We start from the raw sequence: 19,332 nt of genomic DNA, 5'->3' as shown, positions 1-19,332 counted from the left end.
TAGTGATAGCGTTCCAGAAGGTCCAAGATTTGAGCCGCAATATGCTACTGAAGTGTTGACTGGTTACTTTCCTTCTGGATGGCTATGCGTGAACCTCATGGATATCTATCTGGTCAATTAATCCTTCTGCCTTTCCGGTTGGAAATACTAATTGTCATTCCTTCCAATCTGCTAAGTTTATAATCCGAACTTCACTTAAATAACTTAAGAGTTGCAATTCGGCTTTTGTGGTTGTATCTCACTCTTATAAACATCCAGTTGCGAGTCAAGGAGACACGTTTGGTAGGACAATTCCCAAACAAAGCTTTTCGGTACCAGAAACAGACTGGATCCTCATTTTGGGCCGTGCAATTTCATTATTTGTTGGGGCCTGTACCATCCCATCAGCACTGAAAGTTAAGTATTACCCATGCATTTCTGAAAAGGGTTTTGAACTCATCAGAGTGTCCGAAATTGCATTACTTTCCAAATCACATATCCCAGTCCCAAAACTATACACAAAACATGGTAGTGACCACATGTGTTGCGTAATACTGGATCTGGTTCCTTAATTCTATAAGTCTATTTTCTTCACAGTTTATGCGGGTTAGGCCAATAAAAAATGTCCAAGAAAAGGTTAATTAGGCTTAAGTGGTTAAGTACAGTACCTCTCTCAACAAGAACAATTTATTTTTTTGTGCCAGAGAACATGGTCTGGCCAATCCTCTAAACTCAACATCTCCGTGGCCGAGCATTATTGACAAACTAGCGCATAGCCCGTAAAACAAATTACGGGACAAATACTACCAACCCCACCCCATAGTATCCTCTAACTTCACTCTTCATAGCTAACTGAAATAAATAAATTTTGCGAAATCAAGCTTCAGTACCAAAGAGAAGGAAATGTGTAATCGAAGCAGTCAAACGTTGATAAATTTCTTTATGAGAATCAAAATTAAAATCATTTATAAAACGAATTTGTGGCGTATTCGCAGATTAATTATCGGTAAAAATCAGATTAACAACTTGTAATATGTAGAAAAGATAGTGTATTTTGGTAACACAACGAACCAACAATGTTTTTCATGCTGTTTTATATGCATGTACAAGTATAACCTGATATTGTTGTTAAGGTATAAAAGGATAGAAGTATAAAATAAAATGTAAAGACAACAAAACTGGAAAAAATATTTGTCGATTTCTTAATTAAGAGTATCCGTTGATTAAAAATGTTTGTTTTTTTATTTAAAACGTTAGTAATATGACAGAAAATAGCTTAATTCAGAAACAATTAAATTGTGAAATTATGATTGGTTCACAAACGAATTTACTGACGTTTGACTGCTTCAACTCGCTTCTTGCGTCTTTATTAATCAAGCTTGATTTCGGATTTTCTTATTTCAATTGGCTATGAAATGTGCGGTTAAAACTACTGTGTAACATCCCAAAAATAGTTAAAAAGTCACTATATAACATTCCATTATAGTAAAAAACATTATAATATCAGAAATTACTGTATAACATTCCATAATAGTTTTGTTGCTAAGCGGTGATATCAGTTGTTGAGCATTACTAAAAAGGAGTGTGAAAGTGTTCTCAAAAGAGTGACAAAGGGAACAAGGCGTATTTATAGAGTAATTAATAGTAAAATCAGTTAGATTAACAACTCCTAAGATATAGAAAATAACTTAATTCAGAAACGGTATAAATTTAAAATTGAATTAATATTTTTACTTTCATAATAACTTTTATAGACTTGGTTGTAGGCTTATTACAGTAACACTCACAACACGTATAAGGTTTCACGGTGTGTTCACACATTTAGGGTCACTTGTATACCTGTCACTAAAATCGTTATGAACAAACAGCAATAGAACTGTTCTATCTGGATAAGTGCATTTTGTGGCCTGGCATTGCCAGATGGTTAGGGTGCTCGACTCGCAATCTATGTGTTGCAGGTTCGAATCCATATCATAACAAACATGCGGCCCGACATGGCCAAGTGGTTAAGGAGTTCGACTAGTAGTCCGAGGTTTGCGAGTTCGAATCCCCGTCGCACCAAACATGCTCGCCCTTTCAGCTGTTGGGACGTTAAATGTACGGTCAATCCCACTATTTGTTGGCAAAAGAGTAGCCCAAGAGTTGGCGGTGGGTGATAACGACGACGAGCTGCCTTCCTTCTAGTATTATTACAGATAGATATGAAACTGTGCGTCTTTCAGTTTGATTCCTCAAATATATTATGCTTGATTGCATAACTTCAAAGCGTAATTAACTAATAAAACACTTAGAAGACCATAACGATTTAGTGAAGATTCATCCACAAAGAGTTAAGTAGTGGTTAAAAGCCCGAAATGCAAGATACGAGACAGAAATTTGTCATTGAATGTATTGGAGCGTCCTAATTTCTATCTTTTGCCTTTCATAAGTAATTGCCTAAGGGGTTTTTCATTCAATATCAGAACTTGTCAGCTGGCCCAGACAATGTGCTAAATCAAGGATGGTTAGCGCAGATAACCCTGATGTAGGTTTGCGCGAAATTCAAAACGAACAAATCTATTTCCAAAAATCAAAAGACAAAACTTAACGTGACAAAAATTGTCTTTTATCGAACTCGTACTTTTTATGGCTGTACATTCTTTTTGTTCTAAATTGAATACAGGAATTTGTTGCATTGTTCTGTCGCCCACATTTTCCATAAATTCGTTATTTTCTCGCAGGCTATTTTAAGAGTTAAACACAACCACACATACATGAATACTGGTTTTATGTTAAGTAACATAAATCTGACATTTATTTGGAGCCCTTTTTCATATCAGTAATCATTGATTGATAATCCGACACATGGATTGTTTATTTGTTTTTTGTTCTTTTTTCTTTGGCTGAAATCTTTGTCTGTTGCGAAGCTCTTATATGAATCTATTACAATAAGGAGCTAGGAAACGAGTGATCCACAGTATACAAATAACATAGGTATATCAGCATACGTAGGTATCATCCGAAAGAATAAAACGTTGTTGTTTTTCATTATAAAAATCGCAGTTTTGTAATGTTTAATCTTGTATTTAGATGTGATATAATATTGAATAAGTAAGTACTTGTATATTTTTTACCTGTATAATCAATAACAGAATGATTATGGCATTCTTAAACGTTGGAAAAGTTTATACCTTAGTGTTTCTTAGGTTAACATTCCTCCTAGTTCGAATTTACTCCCCCTTTGCAGCTCTCCCGCGTACTGTCCTTTTACAGTTTTGAAACTGGAACGATTTATTTTTGTTTCTTTTTTAATTTTGCACAAAGCTACTCAAGGGCTATCTGTGCTAGCCGTCCCTAATTTAGCAGTGTAAGACTAGAGGGAAGCCAGCTAGTCATTACCCACCCACCGCCAACTCTTGGGCTACTCTTTTACCAACGAATAGTGGGACTGACCGTAATATTATAACGCCCCTACGCCTGAAAGGGCGAGCATGTTTGGCGCTACGGGGATGCGAACCCGCGACCCTCAAAGTACGAGTTGCACGCCTTAACAGGCTTGGCCATGCTGGGCCTCCAAACTGGAACGAAATAGGCTTTTATGTTCAAAAATTTCGAAATTCCGATCGACAGCATTAATATTTTGAGGCATTTAAAACAAAACGACTCCCAGGGAGATTGTGTACGCGCGAATTTTTAAGAGCTCATTTTTAATTTTAGGATAATAAACTAAATTATTAATTGAAACATTTTTAATAGTTCTTTATTGTCACAATCTCATCATTTACCTAAATATTCACATTTTCCTTGTTTCGTGAATATGGCGCAATTACAGTTTATTTGTATCACAAATACATTTGTGAAATAAACTTTGCTTGCTCAAAATGCCTGGCATGGCCAGGTGGGTCAAAGCGTTCGACTCGTAATCTGAGGGTCGCAAGTTCGAATCGCGATCGCACCAACCATGCTCGCTTTTTTAGCCGTGGGTGCATTGTAATGCACGGTCAATCCCATCATTAATTGGTAAAAAACTAGCCCAAGATTTGGCGGTGGGTGGTGATGACTAGCTGCCTTTCCTCTAGTCTTCCACTGCTAAATTAGGGACGGCTAGCGCAGATAGTCCTCGAGTAGCTTTGCGCGAAATTCAAAAACAAACAAACAAACAATGGCTCAAAATACCTGTTCTAATTAGTAACTTTATTTGATTTTAGTTTAATTTTTTTAATGTTATCACCAATAAATATAAACTGACTTCCATTTCAAAACAATTGCATTTAGAATTTCCTAAATCAATTATAAAAATGGCTGTACATATCCCAGTATGAAATTCTACACTAAACATAGTAGCGGCCGCATGTATCTTGTATATATTATGTAACCCTTGGCAAGTTATGGTCTGATGATTAGGGCACCTGCCTCGTAATCTGTGGGTTACGAGATCGAAACTTGTCACTTAATATGCTGGAGCGTTCTAATGTCATAGTAAAACCCACTATTCCTTGCTTAAGAGTAGCCTAGGAGCTGGCTTACCTCTAATTTTTCACTTTAAAATTATGAATGGCTACCACAGAGTGGTGTTGCGCAAAATTGAAAACAAAACAAAAACACACAGTTGTTTCAGTCTTAGATGTGTGCCATAGTATGTGACATTAACAGTCTTTACTTTTTCCTACAACCTTGGAATTTCAGTGATAGTCAATTTTAAATTAATAACTAGTTTTCTAATTTCATAATGCTGACTGAGAGAAATAAGGTTTTTAGTTCATTAGACTTTACGAATTACGACTAACGTTATTAACGTTAGAAATGATATTAAGATACTTTTTTTTTATGGAATACAGATATTTATTGGTGTAAATATGGGCCTGCACTTGATTGCAAGAGGAGAGGATCAAAGGGCCTTACAAACTTCATTATTTCCGACAAGGGGAAGAAAATACAGTTATTGGGAAATAAATGTAAAGGGCACAATTACTTTTTATAGGGGAAAGGGCATATTTTGTAGTTACGCCACTGTTCACGCTGTAAAATTAAGAAACGTAATCATGATAAACTTGTGTTTCAAAATATGTAATGTATATATGCAATCATACTATTTTGTAATTAGAAATAAATTCTAGCCTGGTGGTCAGCGACAAGTTTAGGGATTTGGAAGACTAAAAATCCGAATTTCTTTTCCTCCTCATTATTGTTTGTTTGTTTTTTTAATTTCGCACAAAGCTGCTCTAGGACTATCTGTACTAGTCGTCCCTAATTTAGCAGTGTAAGGCTAGAGGGAAGGCAGCTAGTCATCAACACCCACCGCCAGCTCTTGGGCTACTCTTTTTCCAATGAATAATGGGATTGATCGTTACATTATAACGCCCCCACGGCTAAAAGGGCGAGCATGTTTGGTGTGACGGGGATTCGAACCCGCGACCCTCTCATTACGAATCGAGTGCCTTAACCACCTGACCTTAACCTGTTTTCGTCCTTTCTTGTCTTCATGTTGAGTTTTATATATTGATAAAATGGAACCAAACGAAGTAGATTTAAGTAGGCATATCACTTAATCCAGGTAATGATCACTTAGTACACTAAACCGTCTCGACTTTCAATAGAAAATAAAATCCCTACATTCTTGGCTTTCACCCTTTGTTTATCGACAGCTTGATGTTTGAGTAGAGTCTTAGTTTTCATCGTCACACATTTCCTTTAGTTAGCTTTAGTATACTGTTTTTATGACTACCTTATAACAGAATAACATTTTATGAATGAAAATTCCGCTTCCATTTATTTTATCAGTGAGGAAGCCATAATGTAGGGATGCATAAAAAGTTAATGTTATCATTAGCCGGATCATGTGATACGTCTACTTTCATCTTTATTTTGTTTTGTTTTGTTTTCAAATTCAGAAATCAGCCATATACCTTTTTCATTTAGTTTCATAATATTTGTTTGCTTACTTTTTTTATAAGAAGGCATGTGTGGATTATGAAGTTATAGAGTGTATTATAAATCTTTATAAATTTTTGCATATAAAATAATAAACTGTGTAGTTAAATATTCGTGAAAACTGTTTTGTTCTATCAAATGATGATAATATTATAGGTCCTGCTATAACTTAATAGACGCTAAGCCTGTTGATGAAAGATGATGAGGAACAAAAATAATTAAAGTCTGTTTTGGCTATTTGCTTCTTTTTTGATTTTCCGAACGCTCTGGATAATTGAAAAGTGGTATATACACTGGAGATAGAGCGACTATTCGAGTTATATCATCATGGCAACTAATACAACAATTATGTTACTGGAAAGACAGATTCAGAAAAATTCCAGATGAGTTTTGTACTGCTTAAATATGGGCGTCTATGCTGTCCTTACACAGAGAATGCTAGTACACTCTTTGATAAATCATCTATTGAGAACTGAATGTTCTTCAATATCTCAGTAAATGTTTCAGTGCTCACACTCTTTCCAATCACCATCTGGTCCTCTCAGGATTGCTGATATTGTAACCTTGCAGATCAGCTGACCTTAAAGATGTCATATAAAAAGTCCTTTTACAGAGGAAACTGACTGCAGTTGCCCTGCGAAAACATACCTTAGCAGCTAGTGTTCTCAACTCCCATAAAAGGTTGAACTCTTATTAATGTCAAAAGATAAGTGTGGTAGGCAGATGTTTTTTACTGACGTGATACTACCTTCTATTAGACAATCAGATCACTATCACACTTAACGTGTGATGTATTATAGATCAGACAGAACCTTTGTCGTGGAGAAAACTTAACTGTTGTTATTTTAAGACCAACTTGAATATCATCATAAAAATACCTTGAGCCACAAAAATATTGATATGATGATGTGTTTTGCAAGTGAAGGTTAGAGGGATATCAGTATTCTACAGAATACAATAATTATGTCACTGGAAAGACAGATTCAACTCCAGTAATTACACCTGCTTTACAACTGTCTATGACAAATGACATATTTACACTTATTCCAAGACCATTGTTAATCAGTAGCATATTTATACTTTGTTTTACACATTTAATTGAGAAGTTGGAGACTTTAGTATCTATATTTATGAATATTTATGTTTTTAAATATCAAAAGTCACTTTAATGATAATTGTAATAGATCAAGTTTGACTTGATATTGTTTATTTGTGTAATAGGATTATTTAAGAAACTCCCCAATCCAGGGTCTAAAGGGACAGTGTTTTAGGCTATACTCTTTACTTTAGACATTTCTTTTATTGTTGGCTGACCAGAATGAGTTGTCATATGACGTAGTGAGTTCGTGGTTGATGACTAGAACTTTCTAGTAATGTATGATGGAAAAATGATTATTGAATTTCGAATCTCTTACAGTGGTGGGTTGATTATTGGGATAGCAAGTTCATTAGTCTGTTGTCTGTTACCTAATTTGTATGCATATCGATATTGTGTTACAAAGAAATACTAGAAGAACAAAAAAGTACACGAAGTTAGAAAAAAACAGCAAATAAGTTAGTGTTTTGTTATCGTCTAATGTGAACTTAGGCTAACCACTCAAAATTAGTTAAGCTAAACGATAATAGTTGTTGTCGAAGAAATAAAATGTTTTTTGTTGTTTTTTTAATTATCGTTAAGTGAAACGGATTTTATTGTTTGCACCAAACGCTCCAAAACAACACGTCAAACAATAAAAATCATTAAGCAATCGGTTTATGTGAATTTTTCACTTGCTACTTTTGACAGTGAGTTATTATTATTATATTGTTGCAACGTATATAGTGGTTTTAGTACCTTGTATTAGGAGAGTTTTCAACCAAGAGTATGTTCTTTATGATTGATACATACTTCCTTTTGCATAGTGTTAAATACTTTTACTTTTATGTTTGGGGCTAGCAGAAATTTTACGAAATTACAACTCTAAAGTAGTGAACAAAGCGCAACTGACCTTTGGTATGCCCAGTAAATGATGATCCTCCTTTTCATTTCGCCCCTCAGTAGCATAGCGGCATATCTGCAGACTTACAACGCTAGATACTGGGTTTCGATACCCACGGTTGGCACAACACATATAGTCCATTATGTGGCTTTGCGTTTAACTACAAAAATACAAAACTCATATAAACACTTTTATTTTATGTTACTAGTCTGTATGTGTTTTGCATTCGTTTGCATTTAAAAGTTTCTTGCATGAACTTTTGTTTAACGGAATAATTTTGAATTTCCTCCTTTAAAAAGGGGTTTCAATTGTTATGTGTTGCGTTGCCTGTTTAATTGTCTATTTGGATCATAGTTAAGACCGCTTGCCATAATCTCATTGGAGGTCATTTATTATTTCTGTGACATGCGAATTATGCCGTTGGGTGACAATAGTATCCAATAGAACGTGGGTTGTAATTCATGATTTAGTCAGTTTGTGTTTAATTGCAAATAGTGTTTTTAAAATATTGAACTTAAGTTACATCAATAAATTTATTTTATTTTCTCTTATTGTTCATGACTAATTTTATGAAACTTGTAAATCTACAGTGATAATATCAAGAGGTTGAGTGAGTCTTATTATGTGAGGACTTTAATGTTTAGACACACTTTAATATAAATTAAAATTCCCTCTGACTCTTCTCCTCTCTAGAGAAAAGAAGTTTGGAGATTTTAATTTCTTCTCATAGGACAATTTCACCATCCTAGGCATCATTCTAGTGGCTTTTCTCTAAACCTTTTTTAACAATTCATTACTGGTGATTTGTACAGTGAAATATTGACATCTGATGTCTGATATTCTGTGTATCTATAGGTGATACCCCAAATGGTTTTAACCCTATTGCTAGCTACAATACACTGTTTAGATGACTTAAGTGAGTTTTATTATGAAACCAAGGTCTTTTTCTTCAACCACAGTATTCGATGTACTCCCATTTAAATAGTAAGAATGATTTGAATTATGAAAACCTTCATGCATCACTTTACATTTTGGATAGTTAAACATCATTTGTCATGTACTTACTCAATGCATCAAATGATGTAAATCTCACTAAGTTTGCAGCATTTTTGAAATAGTTAGCTACTCCAAAAATCTTAATGCCATCTGTAAACTTCAAACTTTTTAAGTCATTTCAGAGTCAACATCATTAATATGAATCACAAACAGCACAGAGCTGTGAGACACATCACTTGTAACAGTGATCTAATCAAATTTGTCTCAATTTATTATTACTTTCTGCTTTCAACTATTCAGTTAATTATCTCTTCAGTTTAATTATATTTGTACCACATCTACAGATTTAATTTTGTAACAAACTTTATGTGAAGCACCTTATAAAATGCTCTCTGAAATTCAAAGTAAACCAAATCCACAGTGTTGCCTTCATCAACTTTTGTGCTATCATCCTAAAAAAATGTCAGAAGATTTGTTTTAAAAATCTTCTATAGTGAAATCATGCTGGCTCATTTATAGTAAATCAAATTGCTTTAAGTGGCTCTGCAGTGCATTTTAATTCACACTTTCCAAAATTTTTCAACTACAGGTGTAAGATTAACCATCCTATAATTGCTTTGACAATGTTTATCACTTCCTTTAAATATTGGACCAAGAACTGCCAGCTTCCAATCTTCTAACACTCTTTTCACTATAGACCTATAGGAATTATTAGCTAGTGCTTCATAAATAAAGCCTTGAAGCTAGGATAAGTTTTCTGATCCAGAGGACTTATCAGCTTTTATATTTCCTAACTTTTCTCTTACAATTTCAGAACTTAAAATAATATCTTTGACATTAACATTTTCCTCATATGTTAAATGCTCAGTTTAGGCATGATACTTGTATTTTCCTTCATAAAAACTGTAAGAGTTGTTTTTAAGAGACTCACTCTCCATTCTGACATTTTGCTTACCCATCATATACCTAAAAAATTCCTTATTGTGTGATTTAATTCTCTCAGTCAACCACCTTTCATATACAGTTTTTGCCCTTTTAACTTCCTTTTTAACCAACTTTCTTGATTTCATATAGTTCTCAAAGTGCCCTTATTAATTTCAGTAAGTTTAAATTTCATGAATTTATTCCTAATGTGATTTCTTAAACATTCACTACATCACATTGGCTTGTTCTGTGTCCTTCCTTTTTTCCTGTGGGGAATATATATGTTTTGTAGGCATGCATATTAATTTTTACCTAAATGCTTCCCACATGTGTTCAAAATCCCCTCTCAACTCTTCAGTCCAACTACAAAGGCCAAATAACGTCTCACTCCATCAAAATAGGATTTCTTGAAACTTGAAAAGGGATCCTCCATTTAGTTTCAGTTTTTTCTTCCTACCTCAAAATCATTAATATAAATAGAAGACTGCCTGAATACAAGCCAAATTACATAAAAGTGGTGTTATGGTATTTAGATACCACATATATTACTTTCCTGTAATATATATTTATAATGTGCATACTATTTTGACTTTTTTTAGAGTTTTAATTTGCAACATAGTAAATTCAGCTTAAATCATGTGTTAATTCAACTGTAGATGTTACTTTTGTGGCAATGTGTAAGTTAAACCTAGTATGCAGATACTTTTTTCCCCTGTGGTACTGGAGGTTTGTGAATTTCATATATGGTAAAAAGTGGTGTGATTTGTCAAATGAAAATTAAAACCATGGTACTGAAGCCAGTGCAACAAACAATGCTGTTTGGATCAAAATGATGAACTTTAAACTATTTAAACAACATAAAGAATGGGAATTAACTTTAATTAAGGATAAACAAAAAGAATATACATAATCTTTAGACATGGAAATGTTAAGATAATAGGACTTTCACAGCAAGTATTGGCTCTCTGAAATCTCAGGTGAAACTTTCTCCTCAACAGTTGAAACCAATCAGACCTGAAAACACCAAAATTGCACCACAATATACATTTTCTCTGCAGTTAACTATTCAGAAAACTGGAAATATCTGTTTAATGAGAAAGTTGCAAAGTATAAGGTAAAGCAACATAATGTAAATAGAATATAATCCAATCAAAGATTAGATAAGCTCTTTGAGTGTACAGTCTACCAAAATGTAACACCTGAGTCTTAATTTACAACATGACCTTAAGAGCAGGTTAATCTGTTCCAAACTTAGACCTTCAGAAAACTTTAACAATTTTGTGGCCACAAAATGTATATTACACTTTCTGTCTGTAAAAGGATTTGATTAAAGAAAATCTCTACTGTTTCATGGGATAGTTTTATTTATCATTAATTTTTATATCTGTGACAATTTTGTAGCTATCACATGGAGCAGGCAATGATGTTTTCAGTTATTACCTGTCCAATTTACTTATTGGTTAACTATGGAATAAATGTAGTTAGTAAGAGAAGTCTAGTGTGTTTCACATATTTTCAGTTTATTCTTGGAAGAGTCCAGATTTTTTGTTGTGTAGCTTTTGACTCCTTTCTCAACTCTAAATTACCTCTCTTGTTTTTCATGTTTTGTTCATCATCCATTTGCTCTGGCTGTTGGAACATTCGGACAAGATTAGATCCAGTTTATAAAATTTTTTTTCTCCCTCTCATTTCATCATTGTTATTCCCAAGGTGGTTTTGATCATGCATGTCATTCTGATTGATCTTTCCTGGCTGTCACAAATTTATTTTTCTTAGCTGTTTTAGCTCATTATGTTCTTCTTGTTATGAATTGATTCTACTAAACTACACTTTGGAACCTACTTTTGGTATTTTTTGTTTCTTACCATCTTCTACCTTTATCCTTGGTTGGATCCAGATATCCTTCTCTATTCAGTACATGCATGGGTTGCTTCATTGCTTTCAAGGTTTTTTTTCATTGATTCCATTTCCTGCAGTTTAATTCCCTTACATTACTTCTCTATTCATGATTTTTTTTTCCTTCCTCTTTTACCCATAGTGTTTGGCTTGTGATTCAGTTGGCCTTTTGTTCCTTGTTTCCTTCTTCTTGTAATCAATTCCTGGTGTCTTCACCCTGGTCAGGAACCTTACCTTTTACCTGCATCCTGATGCCATTGTTTGTTGGTGGTACTTTGTCTGTTGAGCAGTGGGACTACAAGTCATATGTTCATCTCTCATTGTCTACTTGGGATAGCTGTTTCTTTGTTGTCAGGGTACAGTCTTTCATCTGTTGCCATCCATAGCTTTATGGTAAGACTGTAACTGGGTGAGTTTCTTTTTGAACAGATATTATTTTTCATGGCCTGTCCCATGTTTTGACCAGGATTTCACTCTGAGACAAGAAGTGCCTGTCCAGGTATACTTAAGTCATATAAAATGTTGCTAAAACCTCCACTTTAAGGCCATGTTGACTTCATTTTCATAATTTCCATGGCTAAAAAATACACACTCTTCATTGCAATCACATAAACTATAGATGGGGTATTCCACAAGATTACTCATAGGTTATTCCTTGTGATATATGTGTTTCATAAATACACCTGTTCCAGCCTGTATTAACCCATGGGTAAAGCAGAAGGGGATTACTGCTCATCCATGTTATTCCTTAGACTGAACAAATTGGATTTGGTCTGCTTTACAAAATAGGAGTTTTGTGGTCACCCACTGTACTGTCTCGGATGTACGCGTTCCTTTAGACTGTCTACTGTGTTTGTTCTTCTCTCCATTTATTTCAGTAGAGTTAGCAAATTCGTACCACTTTCTAGTTTCAATCTGCTAGAGTGGTGGGTCACAGAGGTGTTGTCCTGAGTGAGATATACAATATAAACAATAAACGCTTTGTTCAGTTGAGAGTACAGTGGTGTCTGCTGATGTAGATGGTGAGATATAGTTGAAATGAATGCCCTATCTAAGCATGAGTTTGTCTTTAAAGTAAACTGTCATAATGATTTGTATCCCTCTATGACACCTAACTTGAAAGTAGGTTTCCAACAGTTGAATTTTGGATTTAGAACTGAAATGATCACCAAATGTTCTCCTGTGTGTCATTCATTTGGAATCCCTCATTCTACTTTCATATGAATGTTGGTTCTTGGCAGCTGAGTTTTGGATTTAGAACTGAACCAATTGACATAAGTCCTCACATATTTGTTCAAGATGTCCCTGGTCCATCACTCAATTTGCCTTCAGTGCACTGCACATGTGTTGTGGGTCATGATGGGTGAACTTGGTTGTTCTGCACCTTCCTTTTGTGCTACCCATCTATATCTGTGTCAAGAATGTTACTGCATTGGATGTAGTTCTGGTCTGTTTGATTTGAGTGATATATGTGTATATGTTATTTTTTCTGCTCATATTTACCTTGTTTACAGAATGGTGGTGGGACTTCTCCCTCTGGTTGTCTGAACGTGAGGTGAAGACAGCATGATCCTTGTTCCTACCCTGCATGAATGTTGATTCTTGGCAGTCAAGTTTGGGATTATATTCAACTTACCAGTGATATGATACTTGTCTTTGCATTGCATGGATGTAAATTCCTGGTGGACAAATTTTGATTGCAGTTGACTTGCCTTGTCCAGTCTGTTATGCCATAGCTATTCTATACCACAGGGAATGTCCCTTATTTTATACCCATATTCTGTTAATCAGGATGTTTGACATTATAATATATTGTGGTTAGGATCACTGCCCATTCATTTTCTTTCCCACTGGGATTTGCTTTTCATAATTTTCTGCCTGAACCTGTCAAACAGTTTCCTCATTTTGGCAAAGAGTATACTTGGTACAAAAATGCTGCTATCTCCAACATATAGTCCTTTTATTACTGTCCTTCGAGTGCCTCTACTTTTTCTATTCCACCAATCTTTTCACCTATTCAATGTGGGATTATGGTTGTGTATGTGAGCAGAAGTAAGATACCTTGTAAGAAGTTATTATCTTCCTTCAAAAAAAAATGTATTTTTGACAGATTCTTCTGCTTGCACTTACACTTTTTCACCCCCCTGTCAATCTGCCTAAACTTTAAATAATAGTTAGGTGTAATAACAAAGAGGAGTCATGTTGGTGTGTGGCACTACTGTTGGTGGTGGGGTTTTTGCATGATAATTTGCATACAAGAATCAAGTAAACCATGCAAATTGTGGAGTGCGTGGGAATGAAAGGATTGTGGTATTCCAAAACATTTGTTCAAATAGAGGGAAGCACTGAATGAGAATAGCTATGTATTGAGCTGAAATAAGTACCTGTAAGAAATACATTTTTAATGCAGGGAGATCATAACGTTTGTGGTTACTGTGCTTCATCTATTTTGAAATTTGGAATACTACAGCTAGATCTTCTTACCCAAATATGTTTCTGGTTCGGCTTTTCTTTAACAAATATTTAAGGATGAACAGTCCTTAGTGCCAGTTTTTGTTGCCATAGCATAAACACATTCAACCATAACATTTGATATGAATTATAAGTTTGAAAATTATTATATTTGATACTGTATGTTGCAGGCCTGCTCAGAAAGTTAATCTAGAAGACTACAGAGTTTTACAGGCTTACAAATATGTTCATTGTGTTTTTTTTGTAATTTTATTACTAAAGGTGTATGGAAAATTAATTTTGTGTATAGTTAGCCTGACTATATAAGAATGAGTGGACTGACATTGTATCCACTGTGCACCATGTCAGTAAGAAAATACAATTTCTGCTAAGTTTTTTTTTCTTTTTCTTTTGCAGAAACATCTTTGTTGCTTCGCCGAACACATTGCGAATAGGTGAACAAGAAACTGTCTCGGTACTTTTAGAAGGAAATAAAGCAGAGACTGTTGAAGTGTACCTTCAGGATCATCCTGGAAAAACTAAGACCTTCTCCAGAACAGTTGGACGTGCTGAGCCAAGTATGTTTAATTTTAAATCATTATTTGAGTATGAACATCACAGTTTATAATACCAACTTTTGTATGTGGTAGACATTTTAGCTTTAAACTTTCATTTTAAGTACCTTATTATGTAAAAGTTATTAAATATGTACTAGGTACTTCTGTATTTATCTTTGTGGAGCTGATGAAATATATGAAAAATGAGCATGCATGAACTGGAAAAAAAGATATGAAAAAAACTCATAATTATACCAAGACATATTATAAAGTTCTCTCCAAACATCAGCGATGCTGCTTGGTTGCATGTAGCTTTATGTGTCATAATTTGACAATTCATAGTTAGGAGTGTAGAAACTTGATTCTCATTCTGATGTATATCAACATAACTGGCTAACTGATTTGAACATCTACGATTGTGTATCTCAACATTACATCAGAAGAGGATGAACCAACTGTGTTATTCTGGTCTTTGATTCTAGCAACTTGACATATCTTTAAAAATAGGGCTGGTTGTACTTGATATTGTCTACTTTTCATATCTGATGTTGAAAACCATTTAAATCCATATAAAGCATCTGAGGTAGAGTAAATGTTTGGCAGAAGGTAGATATCCTTTCTTTTTACTTCATTTATCTTCCATTAGTTCACACATAACCTTTGTGATTTATTATTCTTCATTACAAGGACAAAAACAAAGACAAATACTTGGATTTTCTTATTCCTCATTCTTTCATGATATCTTAGTTCTTTAAGAATCTCAAGCTGTTTTGCAGCTTAGAGACATCTGGCTGACTGAGGTAACTGCAGCTGTATTTGCAGTACTTTATTTGTCTATTCTAACCAATGAGGTCTAATGGAGAATATATTTTGGTGTTCTATAAGCAAACTAGTCATCTGTGGAACTGACCAGTTGTAACACCTTTCCAGCTCCTATAGGCAAAGAGGTAAGACTGCTTTACATGGAGATTTGATATCAAACTTCCTAAATCCTGTATCTAAGGTGACTAGTACAGTTCTATTACAATTTAATTAAATTTCATAGTTTATTATCATTGGTCTAATGATGGTATCCTTATTCTTCAGGATTGTAAGAGTTTTTCTATCAAATAATTCTTTGTGACAAGTTGAAATATTTGACATAAAGTTGTTCCTAGTAAGTCATGGTATGAGTACCTTACTTCTTGGTGGTATAATAACTGTTATTAGTTACAACTGTGATACTGTTTGAAGTAAGTCTAACCTCACATTCATGTTTCTTCATGAAGTCTGTTTCAAATACACAGTTTTCTTTGATGTCAGTTGCACAAATAACATGTTATGTAGGGAAACATTCTATTGTTATGTTTAACTTCAACCTTCCTTGTGCTGAAACTCTATGATTTTGCTGTTTGCGGGTAATTTTCTATCTTTTATTGCCATATTGGACCAAACAATGATAATTATAATCCTATTGTCAATCAACATATTGTAAGGTTTTCTGTTAGAGTATCCATAGATTTAAGAGTGAGTTTTTTTTAAATAGTGAACTACTTATCTTGATTCTGATACTTTGTGAACTGTCAGCTGAACACTGCCCATTAAGCCCTACTAATCCCTATATATATATGCAAAAACAGCTTGTTTGGGTTGAGAAAATATTTTACGTAGAGGAGTGAACAATGTTTTGACCTTCTTCGGTCATCATCAGTTAACTTTTGAGTATTATACATTTTACCCCCATATAAATATAAAAAGATACATTATATCATAGGTAAATAATATCAAATTGAAAAAAAAAATTCAAGTAATTAATATTGAATGCCTAGTTTTTAAAATATATATATATTTCTATATGGCTGTTTCTTTCCATTTTTGTTTATCTCATAATAACAGTTTGGTATAATATTATGACATTTATAGATTCAGAATATTGAAGTTAACACTAATTTGATATTTTATCAAATATAGACTTGAAGCTTATTATTTGAGATAGTACATAGCAATAGCAAGGATATTGCCATTGTGTATAGCTTAATACCAAGTAATTGTAATTAAACAAAAGAACAAACAAACAATGTTACTCAGCAAAGAACTTGCATACTGAGTGCTAACATTTTTATAATACCATAAATTATATTTTAGTAAATCATTTTGAAAAGATAAATGTTTAAAGTAAATTAAAATTATACTGATGTAATGTATCTTTTTTATAATTATTCTTAAACATAATTAATTGTGAGGATTCAAGCATTTTTCTTAAGCTAATAATTTTTCTTTGTTAGTTTGCATTACTTTCTTGTGTTGCTATAAAATTATTGAGTTTATTATTGATTACATAAATTTAAATTTTATTTTTAACTAGTTTTGGTATAGTGTAATTTTTAAAATTTTAAACTCTAACATATCTTTCCATGAATAAAAGTTGATCAATTTCTTGAGTTTTTCAGTGATATTATAGTTTAATGGCAGATTAGAAATTGAGGAACACTGTATGTTATGATGCAACACATGCACTTCTTAAAAACATACTGGTTTTTCCTTTTGTATTGTACTCTGTTAGAAACATGACTAAGAATTGATTTAGGTTAAGTCTTGTTTATGCTTTTGTAGTTACAGACTTAACAGGGACCCATATCTACAGCAGCTTAGAAAGAAGTGTTGTAAAAATAAGCCTATGAAATGCTACATTGCTGTTATAGCAAATGTGATTTAAGATATATATTTGCAAGTTTGAACTTGTTTTGATTACTAAGATTTGCTATTTTTATGGCTCAGTCAATTTATATATAAAGCACAAAAATCTGTGTGTCTGTTATTTAACTTTTCCTAGGTCATTGGAACTATCTGAAACAGTTCTTATTGTGTGCTAATTTGGAATAAGGAGCATGTTAATAGGGCTTCAACCCTTTTACCTCCATTATTGTTGTAATTGAGCATTTATTACCTTTGATGTACATTAATGTTAACTACATTCATTGATGACATCACATTGTTACACAAACAAAAACTGTTAAATTTCCTATAACACAACATACACAGTGTATGGAGAGAGTATACAACAGTATGATATATCTCAGAGAGTGTATTATTTATCTATAGAGGAATGTGATGAGAGAAAAATGGCTGAAACTATTGCAATAATACATAAACTCAGCAGAAGTTTCTACTCCAAGAGCCATAATAAGGTTAACATGAAGAGCTGTTTCTTGAATTATGGTCACTTAATACTTTGAACCCACGATCTTTCAACTTTGGCATGTAAGACACTTCTGTCACTAACAGCCATCAGTTAATCACATGGAACTCTGTGGAAAGACATTAAGGGCTGAATGTTAAAAAAAAAAAAATAAAATAATAGAAAGCATCACTATTGCCATTAATTTGGCCACTACCTCTTTCTACCAAATCAGCTTGAATAATGAACTTTGTATACATATTAAGTTCTTAAAGCTTATATAAAACTTTTGGGAGATAATGATGTGTTATAAATAAATTGTGTGAAAGTTAAGATTTTTGTGTTATTTATCATAGCATTTACTCCCACATTTTAAAGTTCATAATCAGGACAAAGGATGGATACTTCAGCTTGTTATTTATATAAAAGTTTTAGTTAGTACTTTTAAGTAGTTTAATTCAACATCTAAACATAACTTATATTTTTTGGAACAGAAAAAAACTCATACAAAGTACTAGTTGCATGCATTAAGAATTTCATTTTTAATTTGAAAAGAAAAATCCTTAATAATGAATTATATAATGTTTTAGAATATTTAATACCATATGCATTTAGAGTAAATAAATATTTTTTTGCAAGTGATATGTTTTGTGTAGTTAATTTTTAGGAACTGGTTTATTAAATCTTTTACAAAGTGTGAAAATCAGAGCTTACATTTAATAATTTTTGTCAATCTAATATTTATAAATATGGCTTTTGATACAGGAATAAGTACTGAATTCAAAGTTCAAGTGAACCCAGAAGACTTACCAGATAAAGATATTCTGGCTGCAACTGCAAAACACTATGTGTCTCTTGTGGCAAAGGCAGGAAATTGGTTTCATAAGGAGACTTTGCTTTTGGTTAATCCAAGATCTGGATATGTTTTTATCCAAACTGATAAACCAATTTATACTCCAAAGCAAACAGGTCAGTGAATTATGTTATTGCTGTATGCTTGATTAAAGCTTATGTATATTAAAGGATAAAGATGGAAGCTAGCAAGGAACCAAAAAGGCCAAAAAACAAAAGAGTTTAGTTTAGTGGAATCTGTCCAGAACTATTAAATTTATCTTCAGATAAATATTTTAATTTGAAGAAAATGTATACCAATATATTACTTGTCAATAATATTACTGAGGTAAATGAGGAAAACATATCAATTAACTTTAACAACAGTTACAGTTTTGCAACTAGTGTCTTTTACCTTGGTAATTTGTAGAGAATCTCAGTCCATTTCATTTCATGCACTTGGTTGCATGCACATGCATAGACATATTCACACACAACTCCATTTATACACAGTACTTGTTGGATTTGTGAATGGCTAACTTTCTTTACAATTTTGAATACTCCTGAGGAGAGCAGAAATATGTTATTTTTAAAATTTTCTTGAGCAGTGTAGTAATAGATCTTTAAGTTGATGTGATTGTTTGTGAAGAAA

The 19,332-nt window shown here is 33.2% G+C and overlaps 1 protein-coding gene across 1 annotated transcript in view; it reads left to right on the top strand.

Moving 5' to 3' along the window:
* Positions 1–19,332, top strand: part of LOC143255725 (venom factor-like) — a 117,016-nt gene that overhangs the window by 1,415 nt on the left and 96,269 nt on the right. The window contains 2 exon segments of the mRNA XM_076511860.1: positions 14,553–14,713; positions 18,615–18,818. Coding sequence (XP_076367975.1) covers positions 14,553–14,713; positions 18,615–18,818 — 365 coding nt within the window.

Source organism: Tachypleus tridentatus, chromosome 7, assembly GCF_004210375.1.
Source record: "Tachypleus tridentatus isolate NWPU-2018 chromosome 7, ASM421037v1, whole genome shotgun sequence".
Taxonomy (NCBI): Eukaryota; Metazoa; Arthropoda; class Merostomata; order Xiphosura; family Limulidae; genus Tachypleus; species Tachypleus tridentatus.
The sequence above is the reverse complement of the archived record's forward strand: the minus strand, read 5'-3'. Positions and strand labels throughout refer to the sequence as shown.